We start from the raw sequence: 18,259 nt of genomic DNA, 5'->3' as shown, positions 1-18,259 counted from the left end.
CAATAACCGATAACGTAAGGTTGGTACTATTAGTAATGAATCAACTTCCGGTTATAGATTGGGTTGCCAGTATCATACAAAGTATTATTCATAAGATTTTTACCAACAACTATGAACATGATGTAATTGACTTTATTATTGATATTTAATAGAAATAATTTATTACAAGTGGGATTGTAATACTAACAGAGTAAAATTCACGACAAACGTAGTATTATTATTAGTATCTAGTATTCACAAGAAGTACAGTAGCAAAATAAGTATATAAATTGAATTGGCCAGGCGAGTGATGAATGATGATGATAATGATTAAAAGATTATATTGCTTTAAATATCGGCGAAATCACTTAGTACGTGAGTACTTAATTAGTACGTTAAAAATAAAGAATGATTTTTCTATAACATCATTCATACCACGACTAAACAATATACTTCTATAAGCTTCATTTATAAATTAAAAAAAATATCTATTAGGGCAATATAATATTAGTGGTTGAAATATCATCAGTCATAAAAATTCTAGTATATTAGATTTTGGAAATCGAGACTGTATAATTTTGAGTTAATACTGGCAACCCTAACATGCAAGCGTTTTACGGCGTACGAATACAATAACATAAAATAAACTCATAATGGATTGGCAGCAAACGTGTCGTGTATGTTTAGAGAGTGGTGATACAGTTTCCCTCTTCGACTGTGACGAAAATAACGAACAACTCGGCGAGAAGTACACATTTTGTTGCGGCGTGGAAGTAAGTAGAAATGACCACACCAAAATGGTTGCGATGGCCACCCTATTAATTTTTTCGTACAATAATGTTGCTATTATCGGTTTATTTTGCTGGTTTTCGTTTTTTGATGTTATCCCAGGTATTTGTTTATGTTTATAATCGAAATAAATACGTATAACCTCTTAAAATATTCAACACTTGTGAATTTATCAGGTGCCGCGTACGGACAATTTGCCTACACTAATATGCTTGCCTTGTGTAGACAAGCTTTCCGTCGCGCATCAGTTTAAACAACAGTGTCTTATAGCGAACGACACGCTGAAGGATTGTCTGGAAGAATTCCTGAAGACTACAGCCTCCACATCATCCATTTCAGAAGGTTAGTTTTGGATATCTGCTGATGTGAATATTGCATAAAAATTGTTACCAAAAAACATTAACCAAGCTATGGTTATAGGAATTTTATTGTTTTGAATATATCTGATACCTATAACATAGGTTCTCCTAGCATAAGTATCAGTAGATCATTTTCTTATTGTGACAAATATAATAAAAAAAAGCAATGCACAACTCTGTAACATTTATACACTAACTGAGTTTTGTAATATTTACCATTTGTCTGATTTACAAATAAATTTATCATTATTATTTTATTATTTATTAGTCAATAAAATATATTACTTTGTAATATGCAGAACACATATTATATTCCTCTATGTAACTTTGTAACTATTAGTCTCTAACTAAAATTTCAAACATATTTTTTCCATTGCAGATACAGACACAATAACAATAAAGCAGGAGAATGGTTCATTGTTCAAATATGAATTGGCAGTGGATAATGACTCCCAAGGCCAGTGGACTAGGACAGTGGTGCAGACCCCCAACTCTGCAGTTGTCACAAAGGCACCGGGACCTAGGAAGCGGGGCCGGCCTCGGAAGTATCCGAATGAGCAGGGACAAATCGGTAACTTATAAGCCATAATGATTTCTAGTGTTTATGTGAATGTTAGATATCCTTGTAATAATATTTTTCGGATTTTATTGCGTTTTTTTATATTTTAATTGCCTTCTGACATTTTGAAGACTTCAACTTTCATGGTAACGTGGCAGTTTGCAGTGTTTTTCATCAAAAAAGTAAAAATAATATTTACCCATATTTTACAATTATATAAATAAAATAAAATTGTTGATGGTCTGATATGCAGAATGAGCTCTCAATGTTTTGAAGTCTAGCAGCCAGTCTTTTGGGTTCGTAAGGCATGTTACTGTAATGCTATATATAAGAAATAGCAGATATTTCTGAATAGAGTTAAGAAAAGTATTTTACTCTCAAAATATAATGCCAAAGACTTAATAGTTTTTGGCATTTGCTAAATGCTTGAAGCAACAAATTATTTATTCTGAATTCATTATTTTTATGACAAAAATTGACTAAGTGTAGAATTTTTTACGTATTGAACATATTGTTTATGATAGATGTATCACCGTACCAACGCAAGAAACCCAAGCAAGCAGAGAAAGAGCCTGAAGCTCTCACCACACTGCTGGCCAACGGTTCCCTGGATTTGAAGCAGGAACCAACAGAATATGAGCATTTTGGTGAAAGTAAGTTATTTATAGATTTTGATATTGTTTTTATCAATCTGTAGATAGGTTCTTCTAGATTCTTTATACTTTTAAGTCATTGATTATTATTTTTAAATCATTATGGAAATTACTAAAGCATAGATGTTAAATTTTCAAAATAATATGTGTATCAGATGGGTAATTTTGTGTTATTAATTGTTTTAGGTTATCATAACGATGATCCTGATTTTATTCCTGATGGTGAATCTGAGCCCGATGAAGAAGTAGAGGTAACATATTTTTTTTTATTGCATAGACATAATTTCATGGTAGACTTGCACCACTTGCATTGCATTGCGCTACAAGTGGGGGACAAAGACAGCATGGTTCTACCATTTTAAACCTCAAACTTTAATTTAACTGGTTACAAAATAATTAAAGTCTTAGTTGTATCGAATGAATTAATCTATGTAATTTAACTTTTTGCACATTTAAATAAAACTATTTTACGGATTTTATCGCGGTTATTTGTATTATTACTTTCTCCCGACGTTTCAAAGACTGCTGCCTTCATGGTTACGGGACGGACTAAGGTGTTGGTCGTCCGCAAGTCCATAGTAACAATATCTACCATTTTACATTTATACAGAATTTTGAATTTTTTTGCACATGTCATAAGTCTATCATAATCAACAGTCATTTTTATGACCAATTTCATTATTACAGCCCGCACCGGCGCCGAGAAAGCGCGGCCGTCCACGCAAAAACACAATTGGTGCAAAAATTATTGTAAAGAACGAAGAAAGTGATGACATGATAACAAAGGAGACGATGCTGGCCTTATCAGAACCATTACCCGACTACTTACTTAACCCTAAAACCAAAAAATACACAACAAATGTAAATAAAAAGAAATATGTTTATGAAAAGTCGTAAGTATTGTCCTTCATCATTTTTGATCATTTTATTACGATTTTGGTATTATTTATTTATACGACATTTTATTTAATGCGCACAAAAAGGATTAAAGAAGAAACGCAAACAAAATACAATAAAAAAATCTATTTCGTATCTATTTATATTAAAAAAGAATGGATAAAGCATAAAACTGAATACCAGATATCTATTTATATGGTTATATACTTTATACACAATTTATGTATAATATTATTTGTGCAGGCATACCTGTGAAACGTGTGGAGCTTCGTTCGCGTCTAACGCTTCGTTACAGGCGCACATACGTCGGCATTTGGGCATCAAACCATTTGTGTGCAGGTAAAGTATACGAGAGTATGTACTAGAGGCACCTTTATCTTTGTATTAGTCTATTAGATAATTGTAGAAACCTAATAACTTACACATTATCTATACATTTATATAAAGATACCGATGCTAGCGGCGATAGGTTAGTTGGTTGCGGAACGGACTGCCGAGACGAATGTCTGCAGGTTTAAATCCCAAGGGCACACACCTATGACTTTTCTAAAAAATTATGTGTGTAATCTTTATGAATTATCGCTTGCTTTAACGGTGAAGAAAAACATCGTGAGGAAACCTGTATACCTGAGAAATTCTCTATAGGAATTTTCGAGGGTGGGTAAAGTCTACCAATCCACACTAGGCCAGCGTGGAGGACTAAGGCCTAATCTCTCTCAGTAGTAGAGTAGGCCCGTGCCCAACAGTGGGACAACAGTATATTATACAAGGCTGATATAACCGATGTAGTTTATCATATATAGTTACATAGTACTCATCAAACCTCTGAACCAAATCAATTTAGGGATTGGTTTTGCTACTGTAATAACTTTCTGGATTTTCTGACTATTATGCTATTAAAAGTAAGAAGACATTCTCAACATATTAAAGTTGTATTGCAGTGTGTGTGGGTACGCGTGTGTGTTAAACATGGAGCTGCGGCGTCACATGATGCGCCACACCGGCCAGCGGCCCTACAAGTGCCGCGTGTGCGACCGACGCTTCGGAGACTACGGCAGCCGGCAGAAACACGAGAGGTAACAATATATATTTCACCATTTTGATAAGAAAATAGAACTTATTCACACATTACATAAGGTTACAGTTTTCTTATTAATACTGTGTAAAAGGCGCTGTTATCGGCACATCGGTCAAATTAGATTTGTAAAGAACGTGTTTGCTTTCTTTTTCAATTTTAAAACCAAAATTCATTAGTCATATACATAATTACTCACTAGATATTACATTACAGATTGCACATGGGTGTCCGTCCGTACCAATGCTCACTGTGTGGCAAGTCATTTACGTACTCGTACGTATTAGCGAACCACATGCTCACGCACACCGGGGTCAAGAAATATTCGTAAGTACCTAGCATTTCATAAATGTAGCCATTATATATTTTTAAAATAGAAAAAAATATATTAACCTATACATAAATGAATTCAGCCCTCGCTAAATTTAGAATTGGTAATAAAAAAACTGTTATGCAGAAATGACGTCACATTTGTTATATTGCATGCGTGCAAGAGAGATAGCAATATTAGAGTCAAACATAGTAAAAAGCAAAAAGCTCATTGCATTTGCTGCCAACAGATGTGGTCCATGCAACAAGAAGTTCACGAAGGCGCACCACCTGAAGTACCACAATAAGGTACACCATAAGGAGCTGTACATCCAGCAGCAGCTCGAGCAGGAGGCCAAGAAGATGCGCCGCCAGATGAACGTCACCGGGCTCTCTGGCGTCATATCCGGACAGATGGTCGATGGTACTCTGCAGTTCATACAGACTAACTCGGAAGGTAGTATGTTTTCTTCTTTTAAAAAAAGCATTGTCCGTAGCTGCTAGGTAAAGTAAAATAGTCAAATAATTTGCGATAATTCTAGAACAATTTATAAACCTTGCCAGAGCCGGTCTTTGATACCGGGATACCTTGGGCGGAAAATTTTAGGCCACTACAATATTTCCACTTTTTGTGGGAATCGCTTCCTTTTATACATAATGCCTAAATAGATATTGCATCGATTTTTTGACACTAGACGCCCTTAGAGCTTGCCCCGAACGACCAACCTGACCCACTTCCCCTGTAAAGTCGTTATATATCTTTTTTTATGTAATTAGATGGTGATCAAGAAGCCGATATGCAAGGGCTTGACGAAGAGCAGGAGGATGACGTGAAGGAAACCGACAGAGCTGTGGCCGGCATGCAGGCGGTAATATATAGATAAAATTTTGAAATCCTATGTGTACAAGCGTCGGGGATATTGGAATATCGAGTTAAAGGCGAAACAAGTGTATTTGAGATTGATGTTTCCTATACTAAAGTTGGGATTGATATTATTAAAATTTTGTTTATCACTGCAGTATTGCACTAGTCCCGACGAAATATACTTTGAAAAGTAATTCTTGGGTACCAATCAGCTTTTGCGTGTCTGTTTTTTTTTTTTTTTTTTTTTTCAAAGTTTCAGTGGCAGTTATAATTTGCCTGGGTATTTGTTAGTACAGCAAGATATGATTACTATTATTACATTGTTGGGCTCGGCACATGTCCTGCCATAGACCACATTTTACGTAAACTCCCATTCATCATTTACGTTGCGACAACAGCGCGTTGTCAACTCGAAAGTTATCTTATCTTTAATTAAACCTGGGACTAACCAAAGCAATCAAACAATTTCATTGCAATCGGTTAACCAGTTTCGGAGATTAGCGTGCACGAAAGTCATTTTCCTACAAAAACTTTATCAAAATATCACTTTTCTGTTTATTTTCCAAAATTGATTTTTTTCATACAAACTTTGTCCGAATAATTACTAACAAAACAAGAAAGGAATCTCCCAAATTGGTCGAGTCGTTCTCAAGTGACGCTCTTACATACACATGGCATTAGATTTATATTTATATTAATATTTATATTGTTCAATTAATTATTGTTCAATATTTATGTAATCAATTTTTGTTTCAGGTGGTGTTGGACGCCTCCGATTTTTGTATAGACGATGACGTTAAATGATATTTAAGTGATTTTCAGTAATACTATTGATGTAATCAGCACTTAAATATACTAACAGGTAGACTTTAGCTAATATCTAAACATATGTGATAGATATGATCAAAGAAAGTTACTTATATATTTTACACACTCATGAAATACTAATATGAATTCAGAAAAATCGCCTCATGTAAAATACTTCAAATATATGTGTTTAAATTATCTCTAAGAGAATCTTTAGTCTCTGTCGCAAATCTGTCATTTAATATGGCTGACAGAACTATGACGTCACTGGTCATGTCATCTATGTCTAATAAAGTATTTTAATCACTTTCATACCTTAAAATGTTTACATAGTTACTATAAAACTGATTGTATTAAATGTATTTAAAGTAGGTATTCTGAAGAAAGGGTAATCATCCCTATCGTGTGTAAAAGTTATCCCTTTGTAAATAGAAATGGCACTAATTATAATCATGTCTAAATCACTTAAACGGCATATTATAAACTAATAATAGTTATATATTGTCATTTTAGTTTTATTATAATTATTGTAGTGAGCTGTTAAGAGATCCTGAGCTTAGTAGACTATGAAATCATCAAATGACTATCAAAATGAAATCACGTATTTTCGAAGTATCTAATGTGTAAACTATGTACTGAAACATAGATGAAAATGGTTTTAAAATTACAAACTACATATTGGTAGACAAGTGAGAGAGATAAAGCTATTGTGCTGCCAGTATTTGTCTTTTTCTGGAATTTCGATTAGTCCCCTGCAGGAATTATAATTGACTGCGCATGTCCTTTCGATATTACATACAGAAGAGAGTTAATAATGGTCATATATTCGCTTTGTAGATTACCAAGTTGTTAATTTTGTGAGGTGTTTTGCTCAGTCCATTCTCTATGCGCGTAGAATCATTGTTCATTATTATAGCTCGTTTATATAAACCACCTATAATATTATGAAATGTGTATTTTCTTTTAAATAAAACTGTATTATGAATGAAGTGTTGTTTTTATCAGGTTGGTAAACGTTGAATCTCCTTTTTTACGCAGTCACAGTGGATTGTGGGTGTTATAAGGTTTTTTTTTTCATAATGCTTTGTTTTCTATTGTGGCTAAAGAGTTCTATGGATTTACAATGTAAAATATAAACTCATAATTATAATTATATTACGGCTTCTTATAATCGAGTATAGTAAAAGGAAACTGCTATTTACAAACCAGTGAATGAGATACCAAAAGAATAAATAAGATCATTAATATGTTTCGATATTGTCGGAAACCCGTCCAGTTTTTTATGCCAATATTTATATTCATTTCTTCGACTTGCGTAACTCACAACTTCACGCATTTCTCCTTTATGGTGGGGTAGAGGCTTATCTAGTTCATACATCACCGAACATCATCAAATTAATGATTGCATAAATTTTGTCATTGCACCGCCTGCGAATCAAACAGGAAATCAGGAAGTACCCAATTAAAGTATGCTTCTACTTATTAATGGGAGTTGGGCTTCTCTTGGTCTGTTTATATCCTAAACTCTACATATATCCACAGTCAAAACAATAAAGACTTATTTTGTGCTCAAATAAGAAAACTTCGTCAAATGCTCGACAGACGGGCGTTTGAATGTAAGAAATAAAATAAATTTTTAATTAAAACGACGCCGAGTTTTTGCCTTTTCTAAAAATGACATATTTACTGGTACAATAATGAAATATATTTTTATTCATTCCGATTTAAATAAATAATAAAAATGGTGACAATCTTATAGTCTTCAATCTTATAAAGTGTATTTTATAAAAGGTGTAGACAAACCAGAAAGTGGGTTCTCGGAAAAATTATAAATATTATCCACTATCCTATACATTACAATATTTGAGAAGTTTTTTTTATTTATTACTAGGTTTTGTCCGCGATTCCGCCCGCGTGATAAAGATTTTCCGGAATAAATATTTTCCCTGTATAAAAATAGCCTATAGCACTCGGGAGTAATATAGCTTCTTATTAGTGATAAAAATTCAGTAGTTCCAGAGATTAGCCCCCCCAAACTTACGAACTCGCAAACTTTTCCTCTTCAAATGTTATTTTATTATATCGACTTATATTGCAGCCTCGCTGGAAGTACTTACAATGGCTCTGTGTTCCCGTGTTCGTTCACATGATGCCATAGAAATATTAGTCTACAGTGAGTTTTCCTTCTGTTGGAGCTTTCTAGGATATTAGTCTTTAGATTATACTCTAGAAATATGAATTACTCCATGAATGTTAAATAGTTTAAAGTGCATGGCAGTGCATGGAATGCGATGAATAACATTAAAATCATTTCTTTAATTTATAATTTGAAGGTAGAATTAACCGATGTTATCCTATTTCTTAATTTAGAATAATATAATCTCAATGAAGATAAAAATGTAAATGCTACCTCCCTTTAATAACATTTCTTGTGTTTCGCGTTATGTGCGCGATTCCTTGTGTTGTTGCGCAGCGGTTCTCAAAATTAGTTCGGATTAAAAATAACTTACCTATATTACTAAAGTATATAATAATAATATCAGCCCTGTATTATATACTTGCCCACTGCTGAGCACGGGCCTCCTCTACTACTGAGAGGGATTAGGCCTTAGTCCACCACGCTGGCCTAGTGCGGATTGGTAGACTTCACACACCTTCGAAATTCCTATAGAGAACTTCTCAGATGTGCAGGTTTCCTCACGATGTTTTCCTTCACCGTTAAAGCGAACGATAAATTCACAAAGAATGCACACATGATTTTTTAGAAAAGTCAGAGGTGTGTGCCCTTGGGATTTGAACCTGCGGACATTCGTCTCGGCAGTCCGTTCCACACCCAACTAGGCTATGGCCGCATTACTAAAGTATACCTTTTCATAAATCGTAATATTTAGTTTTTATAATAAGTGGGTATTTACCACAGTAGGACACAATTATTTTGATAGTCCACATAGATATAAGTCATTTGCCATTGATGCGAAAATAAGCAAAGTAAATGATAATTATTATTTTTGAAAAGCAATTCATTAAAAAGAGAGTAAATTAGGATATAGTTAAGTTTTTTATAGTGTACCATAAAAATCGATCAACCATTTGTGACTTAATGTTTAATTTTGTAAAATTACATTGGTTGTGATATTGTGGTTTGCTTTAAAACAATCGTAAAACACGACGACAATAAAAACAAAAGTTATTACAAAAAACTTTGAGGACCACTCAATTTCGCTCCCGCTCGTAATAAGCGCATTAAGGGTGGAAAAATTTAAACTCGCCACGTCCCGAAAGTTTTCGCGTTTTTCTTTTTTACATTAAGGACAAAAAGGAAAAAGAGCGCCTACTTAGAAGGGTGGCTCAACTTTTAATATCTTTTAGATGTAAATATACGTTGGTGTTTGCGAAAATCTCGAGACATCATTATGCCGTGGACAGAAAGTTCGAAATGCTATGCCTTTGGATTTTTTGAATTCGTAAAAAAATTGTAAATTTATTGTATATCCAACTAAACAGGCTGTATATGTGAGGTGCTTAGCGAATTTAAAAATCTGATGGCTCTCGTTTTAGCGAGAGTGCTTTTACAATTCGTAGCACTTTCTTTGTTTAAATGGTATATTGTAAATGGTAGGTGTTTAATTATGCGTTTTGGAATAATTACTTTTAAATTAACCTGTATTGAGTATAAGTTAAGAATATGTTTTTTATTTAATATTTAACTATGTAGAGTTTTTCGTTTGAATGACTAGTTTAATCATATATAATATCAGCTCTGTATTATATACTATTCCACTGTTGGGCACGGGCCTCCTCTACTACTGAGAAGGATTAGGCCTTAGTCCACCACGCTGGCCTAGTGCGGATTGGCAGACTTCATACACCCTCGAAAATTCCTATAGAGAATTTCTCAGGTATGCAGGTTTCCTCACGATGTTTTCCTTCATCGTTAAAGCAAGCGATAATTCACAAAGAATACACACATATTTTTTTTTAGAAAAGTCAGAGGTGTGTGCCCTGGGATTTGAACCTGCGGACATTCGTCTCGGCAGTCCGTTCCACAACCAACTAGGCTATCGCTGCTTTAAATAAAATCATACAGTAATATTTAATTATTAATACTATTAACAGTTTCATTATCATCATCATCTACTGAACCCCACTCGACTTACCATCAGGGGTCATTTTACCGTGCCCGTACCTTTGAAAAAAACAGGTGGGAATATTAATATTATTATTTTGCCAATTAAATGAATAATGCTCTCGCCTTTAATACAAAACAATTACATTTACTTTGCTCAATAAGATTGTCAACACATAAAAGTACATCATTATTAAGTTTTAACTATTTCCGCTGTCTGAATGTAGATGGCGCTGTAAGAATAATATTTTTTCAGTTATTTCCTGAGGTGGTTGTATAATCCTTTCTGCTAAGTAATCTGTATTATTTAACTTTCATGGTCATGTTTATCGCACGAATTATAATAGGAATAACAAGTTTAGGTGTACCAAATATCCATTTACGAAATAGTGGATAAGGTTAATTTTCAAAATTAAATTGTAGAGGTTTTGATAATGGGTGGAATTTATGAAATATAATCCAATAAAATTAAATTTCTTAATGTGGGTATCAAATATATTCCTAGTTGGCCGACCAAATCTTTACGAATAATAAAACTGTAATGGGCAGATTACATTGTAGATATTGAAGAAAAACTAGTAGCCCATATTTACTTATTAGTTTTTCTTCAACTTTATTAGATAAACTACACTTTTTAGAATTTTTCACTGTATGTTCGTATACGCATCATGCAAGAACTAGTATGGAATTTAATGCAGTTTTCACCGATGTATTGCTAGACGTGTAGCTTAAAATATAGGCCCCATTTTATTCCAGAAAAACATGAAGTGGAACTTTTATCTCAAAAAACTTTATCGAACGAGCAAAACCTAGTTATAAATAAGTGTAAAAAAGACTCTAATAATACGCTGTGTCCGGTCTGTAGAGACATTAAAGCCGAAAAATAATACATTTGATTTTTAAAGAATTTCCATATGATTTAAAGTCATTAAACCAGCGTCCAACATACAAACATGCCCCGTGGTTAATTAAAAAGCAAGCTCTTTTGTTAAGTCAACAAATTAAACAACAAAACGTAAGTGGACCAATGATTGACACACTAGTGTTTGCGTACGTCCGCCGCGGGCGCAACAAATGTGAACTAACGCAGGACAAACAAATAGACAGATTTTAAAGCGCCAGATGCGAACAGTGAGCGCTCTTTACTGGGTAATTAAAGAGCTTTTTATTACGCAAATACTTCATTGGGAATACGTTTTGATTTCATCTAAAGTAAGTTCATTTTACAAAATGCACGTGAGAGTATACTAGATTCTGCACTGAGGCACGCGTGAATTTCTGTTCGAATTAAAATAAATAAGGAACTATGATTCAAGGTAAGAAAATTATAATCGGTTTAGTGTTTCTAGATATGAACCCTATTTTTGTATTGGAAGGTGTTATGTTGGTTTAATTTTGTAGGCCTACAGATTCAATAACGTCCTACTTAGAAAGATTAGGTCAAAGTTTTCTATCTCTTGCTTATTAGGTCTACCTAATAACCAAGAGATAGAAAAAATTAAGCTAATAAAAGCGTTAATTAGTCTACTAAGCTTAATTTTTGAAATTTAAACTAATTGAAATGATTTTATTTTACTGAGTTTGTTAGTTTCCGTCTCAAGGCCGGGATTATGTGTGCTAACCGCTGGTTTATATCGAAGGGGATCTGCAGGACAACCGAGGGATTCCGCTCGGATTGTCACTCTTATCGCGAAACAAAACACAAAAGGGTTGTAGACATCTTTACTTGCATATTATTATAGGTAGGTATATATTAATTCCTAAGTTTAAGTAGATATTTCTTTTTTTCTCCTTTCCGTACGGGCAACATGACGTCATCGTCATTGTGTTTCTAAGGTTTAGAAATTTAATAACCCGCAAATCCTATAATTATATTTTAATTACTTAACGGTAATCATTTTACATGCACGATTACAAAATTTCTGTTATAAAAATAAATCTACGTTTTGGTATAGTATTTAATTTTTTTTGTGATGCATTTATTTGGAAAACGATTGATTGAAAAAACTAACAATAAAAAATTCGGGACATACGCGTATTGTGAAGAGTAAGTATAGTTGCAAGAAGTAAAAATTTCTTAAAGAAGTAACTTATTTAAAACCCCTTACCAAAATTAGCTTCTCTTGCATAACAATTATTAAATTATAAGACATTATACAAATCCGATACAAATGCGAGCAGATTGCCGCGAAATTATTCACAAAGCACCCCCGGCGCGGACTTGATGATATTGTATTAGGTGATCACATACGAATGCGATTTTAATGGATACGCAGAGAGCGCCCCTCATAAAACACCCAGCGACCTAATGTCGTCAGCAAACAACACAATTTTCCCGCCGTTTTGCGCTACACTTACGCCATTTTGAACTCCGCGTTCTTGCAACCCCAATCTAAATTAAAATCTAAAACCTTGTAAACAAGGCAAGTGCTCACTTTTTCGGGGATTTTAACCCTCGGAATTAACGAGAGGTATAAAATAAAAGGGGGTCCGGCCGGGATGCGTTGCCTTTGTTGTTTTGTGAATTTTTCGATAGCGTGTATGTTTGGTGATAGTTATTTTACGCTTACGCAGCCCTGACCAATTTTAGCTAGTGTTGCAAAATTAACCCATTTACAGTACTGAACTGACATTATTACAATTTAATGAATACTCTAACGACATTATCTGTTATAAATCAAACAGCGATTAGTAAATGACGTGTATAATAAATAAAAATAAATAATAAACAATATAAAATAGAGTCACAGCATAATTTCGATAAAAAAGTCAAATCCAATCAGAAAGTTCACTGCGGCGGGTCCAAATGAGACAGATTCATATCAGGCGTGTATGGGGGCGATGATTTGATGACGAGCGACCCCACCGGCGTGGCGTGGGGCAAGTGCGGCTCTTTTCTATGCCGAAGAGAGGTGAGAGAATGTTCTCTTTGGGGCTTATCGGTGACTCTGTGTTCGGGAACTCTGCCTCGCTGCAGCTCCGCGAGGTTGCTGGCTAGTTCTGCCGCCGCCTCTCCGTACAGCCTCTGTCCGCGACGCACCTGTGTTGAGAGCAATGTTAATGGTCAGTCAGGCGGCCGACGAATTTATTGAACAATAAAATTTACTTAATTGGTCAAGTTGTTCGAGCTCCGCTGTTAGGTGCTTGTGCACGTTCTTGGCCGTGTTGCGATACGCGGCGTTCATTCGGCTTATCTGATAGTACATAAATTGTTTTGCGTATTGAATGAATACATTATAATAATACGTTTTGAAACTTTTTATCTATTAATAAAGGACAAACAAATTTTTTAAATCACTTCAATTGAGTAGAATTAAAATCGGTGCTTAGTGACGTAATTTAGGAGACAAAAGATCTGTTTTCTTCTAAGCATTTGATATAGCCTATATGGTATCATAAACTAATTAAAGAGACTCTGTTCTTATTACACCAACTTTAGACGTTTGTGTTCCAAAAAATCGCATCCCTCTTACAATTATCTTTGACTGTAACTATAAAAAAATAGACATTAACAAATCACCTCTTCCTTAAGCTCGGCGCGCCTGCGCGACACCCACTCGATCTGCTCCTGCAGCCGCTTGCACTCCTTCTCGTTGCCCAGCAGGTCTGTGCGGAGGGACTCCATGATCTCGCGGTACTTCGTGCGCACGTCCTGGTCGATCGCGTGCAGGTTGTCTATCTCGTTCTGCGTCTCGCGGATCTTGGATTTTGAGAGGCGAAGTCGTCCTTCCTACGGCAAACGAAAGGAAGAACAACAGATATTTTCGAGAAAATGTCTAATTCTAATCTAATCTTTAGACAGTTATCTAAAGTTTAAGTTTCTGTAGAAATATTACATATCTTAAGAAAACTTTAATATAAAGTTTCTATAGTTATCTAAAGAATTTCTAAATCATAAATTAATGTTCTCTGTCCTTGGTATGTTTAGCTAGAATTTAGGACTAAACGACTTACTCTCTTACGGTCAAGCACATCATAACTTGATCAATAATGTGAAATAAAATAAAAGAAATTGAAATTATCTTACCCGTATTATTATATTCATGTGAATGTTTGTAAAAATGTTTGGACATTTGTCCGAAGTAAACGCGGTAATGGCTCAACGTATTTAGATTAAATTGCGCACACGGATATACCATGTCCTGATTTGACATATAGGGTTTTTGTGGCAGAAAAGGCCTTTAATGCAAGTGAAGCTACGAGTAACTCCTATAGAAATATAGATGACTAAGCTAAGGTTAAATACTACCTTAAGGCGATACCTCAAGGTCCATTTTCATACATTTTGTTTCACCTTTAATCTGGGTAACTAAACAAGTATTGGCAAGTAAAGAATTTAAATTCACGCCTAGTTAGTAATTAGTTCTCGCAGTTGAAAGAAAAACGTAAAAATAATTAATAATCGTGGATATTTCGGCCTTTAAAATTTAATATGACGAAATTTTATCTATCTTTATTATATATATATATCTTTACTTGCCAATACTTGTTTAGTTACCCAGATTAAAGGTGAAACAAAATGTATGAAAATGGACCTTGAGGTATCGCCTTAACAGTTCTGTGTCATCGTCAATAGTAATGGCTACCTTCTCGGCAAGCTTCCTGGTGAGTACATCCAGGTGGTCGTCGAGGCTGTCCTTCTGCTCCACCTCGAACCGCTGCACCACGTTGTGGTGCGGGCATAGCCGGTGCACCAGCTGCACCGGCGTGCACGGCGGGCAGTCGCCGTCCGACTGCAAAAACTAACCTTAAATAGTCCCCGAATGCGCTTAAAACTAAAAGGCAGTATTAGTTAGAATTTAAGTTTCAATGTATTTGGAATAAAAGTTCCTATTACTACAGCTGTTATTTTTTTTATTTTAATTATTTATTTTTAGACCATGCTGCCTAGTCTTACGCACGTCTTTTTCGAGAAAAGTATTTTTTATTATCCAATTTTTGGGTGGAGTATAATCCATTTTTCCAGTTATCAAAATCAGAGTGAGTAACAGTTCAATACATTTCACCTACGGCTGAACACCTATATTTTAGAGACAGAGACGATAAGTTTCTTAAAATATCCATATGCTAGTAGATTTTCTAAGGCTGTATAATCTCGGTTCCTGCATCTAACCTTCAGAGCCCTCCATCGCCATCTAATAATGAGTAGTAGGACGATGAATGCCACGCCAAATCCAGCGGCGGCCGCAGTGTACATGTTCAGATTCAGCACAGTTTATCATTATTCCATTTTACGAAAACGACTTGCAACCACAATTTTATTGATCTGTCACTTTGACACCAGTGCAAAGAGAATTATTATAACATGGAAACACCAGTGTTTTGGATTTCGAATGACGTTTATTTTAGTTTTAAACACATTCTGTAATTTTAAAAATAAGGTTTCATGCAATTTATATTTTTTAAAATTAATGAAAAAAATTTAAACACAGACATTAGCTTATTTGAAACACGCTGATTATAGTAAAATTAATCATTTTCAACTCTCAGTATTTAAGGTATAAGTGTTTTATAAAATATCCTTGATATATTATTGTTAGGTTGAGTTTTAGGATTCTCAAAATGTTCTTCATTGCATAAATATTTTTCTCTCCAGAAGATGCTGCGAAAGACGCGCTTCCCATATTTTTATTAACGTCATACGTGTGAACAAAAACACCCCTGCCGTTTTACGTTTTTCTAATAAACGCAATACCCGTAGTTAATCTAAATATAATTACAAAATCGGCCGGGGGAGGGTCCAGTAGGCCGCGGGCTACAGAGCTCCACGGCATCCATCACGCGCTGTCGACGGCTCAGGTGTCCAGACTTGACAGCCGGCAATACGTGTGAGCAAAGAGTTTGAGGCTAATACAGTCATTACGTCATTTAAGGTTATATTAATACATTCTTCATTTATTTGAATTTGGAAACAAGTTCTATTTTTTAAGAAAAAAATATTTAAAAAAATCTTTATACCATATATGTGGTCTTTTAATTTTTTTTAAATAATGTAAACAATATCTATTACAGAAAAAAAATTAGTAGAGGGCATTATTTGTGAACAGGGATAAGGAAAGATTTTATAAGCCTACAATAAAAGGTAATTATTAAACGACATTAACCAACATAGCAATGTATACCAACAAGAAAATACAATATCAAAATGTATCCCCAAATTGAAGAAATTATACACCGTCATAAAGAAAACCAAACAAATCCAAAAACCAATAACAAAAGAAACCTGACTTTCAATGTAATTATTATATCATTATAGCCATAGATATTCGATCAGACATAATCGGGGCCGCCCGGGGTGGAGTCGCCGAGGCAATTACGACCGATGCGGCGAATAATTGAAAGGGGATCGTTTTCTAATTGATTGTTTCTGGCCGGCTGATTGATATGATAGAACGATTACAGACACAAACGCTGCGTGAGATTTACTGCACACCGTAATCTTATTGCCTAGATTTGGTATCTGTATTAGGTACTAATCCGATTGGTAGGTGTTGCGGTGTACCAATTAGGGGCTAATTTCGTAAGGCACGTCTAGAAATTAGCCCGGATCTTTGAGCAAAATGATGACTTGAGGGTAGTTTTGCAAGTCGTATATACTTAGTCAATAATCTGTGCGATGTTAGATTGCGAGATTTTCTTTTCCGTCTACGTTTCGTATATTTTAAAATTTAATTATATTTTGAAAATACGACACATTTAAAAGACAATGCATAACTATTGAAAAGAGCGAACGGTAGAATAAGTAGAACGGTCTATCTTCCAAACGCAAATGAAAGCCCAAACTTAATTCATTGTAAAAGTAGGTATTTGCAGATAATTTACAGCAAAGATGATAATTTGTTTCCCGTCAATCACTTGAAGATCAAGGCGGTTATTTGTAATGACATTCCTTGTGCGGACCAATGGTAGGTAGTTAAATGTTTCAGTTATATGCTAATATAATTTACGTGCTGGCGAATTGAGTGTAGACCTTATATTTTCCTGGATGGCTTTACACTTGTATGGGAGCATGGAGATATTTTTTTATTGATGTTCACTGTGTAGAAATAAATCAATAATGATAAAAAAATGTACGTAAATAATATTTTTTATCAATATAATATATTTTAATTCATTAAAATAACAATAATGATAATTACATACAATTCGATTAGAACATTATAATAATGAATTCCTCTGTGGTCTATATTTTATGGATTGTATGTAATTAATGTTTTCTAATCTGTAACTTTTGTAGCTAGAAATAAAAGGCCTTTTTATTTTATTTATTTATTCATTGTGGTTTATGTATTAATTGTCTAGATAGAAATACTTATGAGTTTATTCTATATTGTCAACTGTGTGGCCGCAAAGTTAAAGAATAAATAATATAATAATAAATGGCGCTTAGAAGCAATTTCTGCCGTTTAGATGAATGCGTTATAAAATTTCGCAATCTGCATGGAATTAAAATCATGACGTCATAGAGCCTATTGGAGTAGGCAGGTAACATATCGATCCAGTTGAACTTTTGCATCGTTATTTTTCATAAGTTACACGTGTAGTTTTTACTACTCACATTTACATCAATAGAGAACAATCGGTATTAAAAAAATATTCCTTGACACATTTAAATAGAGCCATAAAAGGCAAAATGGCGAGCGCATTTGACATAAAGCGCTCCGTGGCGGTACGTTCCGTTTCACTTGGCGCGTGATCAAAGACGTCGGCGCAATATAGTTTAGATTTACTGCATACGGAAGCTAATTAGTTAGTAGTGGGTGGAACTCTTGCACGGGCCACTAACGCGCCACTCGGTAGCCCCGCGTGCAACGGAACGTAAATGTTTCGTGTGGAATATG

The 18,259-nt window shown here is 34.5% G+C and overlaps 2 protein-coding genes across 6 annotated transcripts; one reads left to right on the top strand and one right to left on the bottom strand.

The window, feature by feature from the left end:
* The first annotated feature begins 550 nt into the window (after window positions 1-550).
* On the top strand, window positions 551-7,281 carry LOC115444277 (zinc finger protein 391). 2 transcript variants are annotated; one of them, XM_030169998.2, is made up of 12 exons: window positions 551-752; window positions 945-1,110; window positions 1,507-1,698; window positions 2,211-2,339; window positions 2,526-2,590; window positions 3,027-3,232; window positions 3,480-3,575; window positions 4,178-4,312; window positions 4,528-4,638; window positions 4,872-5,077; window positions 5,398-5,489; window positions 6,242-7,281. In XM_030169998.2, the coding sequence occupies exons 1-12, from the start codon at window positions 633-635 to the stop codon at window positions 6,287-6,289; spliced, it is 1,566 nt and encodes a 521-aa protein (XP_030025858.1). In that variant the 5' UTR covers window positions 551-632; the 3' UTR covers window positions 6,290-7,281. The 2 variants fall into 2 exon arrangements, with proteins under 2 accessions (XP_030025858.1, XP_030025859.1); XM_030169999.1 differs by lacking the exon at window positions 551-752 and adding an exon at window positions 770-870.
* Window positions 7,282-13,106: 5,825 nt separating this feature from the next.
* On the bottom strand, window positions 13,107-15,758 carry LOC115444271. 4 transcript variants are annotated; one of them, XM_030169984.1, is made up of 5 exons: window positions 15,532-15,758; window positions 15,005-15,160; window positions 13,939-14,148; window positions 13,529-13,612; window positions 13,107-13,458 (listed from the first exon to the last, which is right to left on the bottom strand). In XM_030169984.1, exons 1-5 carry the CDS (start codon window positions 15,613-15,615, stop codon window positions 13,207-13,209), a joined length of 786 nt encoding a protein of 261 aa, XP_030025844.1. In that variant the 5' UTR covers window positions 15,616-15,758; the 3' UTR covers window positions 13,107-13,206. The 4 variants fall into 4 exon arrangements, with proteins under 4 accessions (XP_030025844.1, XP_030025845.1, XP_030025846.1 ...); XM_030169985.1 differs by having other exon boundaries at window positions 15,005-15,151; XM_030169987.2 differs by having other exon boundaries at window positions 13,257-13,458; window positions 13,525-13,612.
* Window positions 15,759-18,259: the final 2,501 nt, after the last annotated feature.

The sequence above is a fragment of the Manduca sexta genome, chromosome 18 (genome assembly GCF_014839805.1).
Source record: "Manduca sexta isolate Smith_Timp_Sample1 chromosome 18, JHU_Msex_v1.0, whole genome shotgun sequence".
NCBI lineage: Eukaryota > Metazoa > Arthropoda > Insecta > Lepidoptera > Sphingidae > Manduca > Manduca sexta.
The sequence above is the reverse complement of the archived record's forward strand: the minus strand, read 5'-3'. Positions and strand labels throughout refer to the sequence as shown.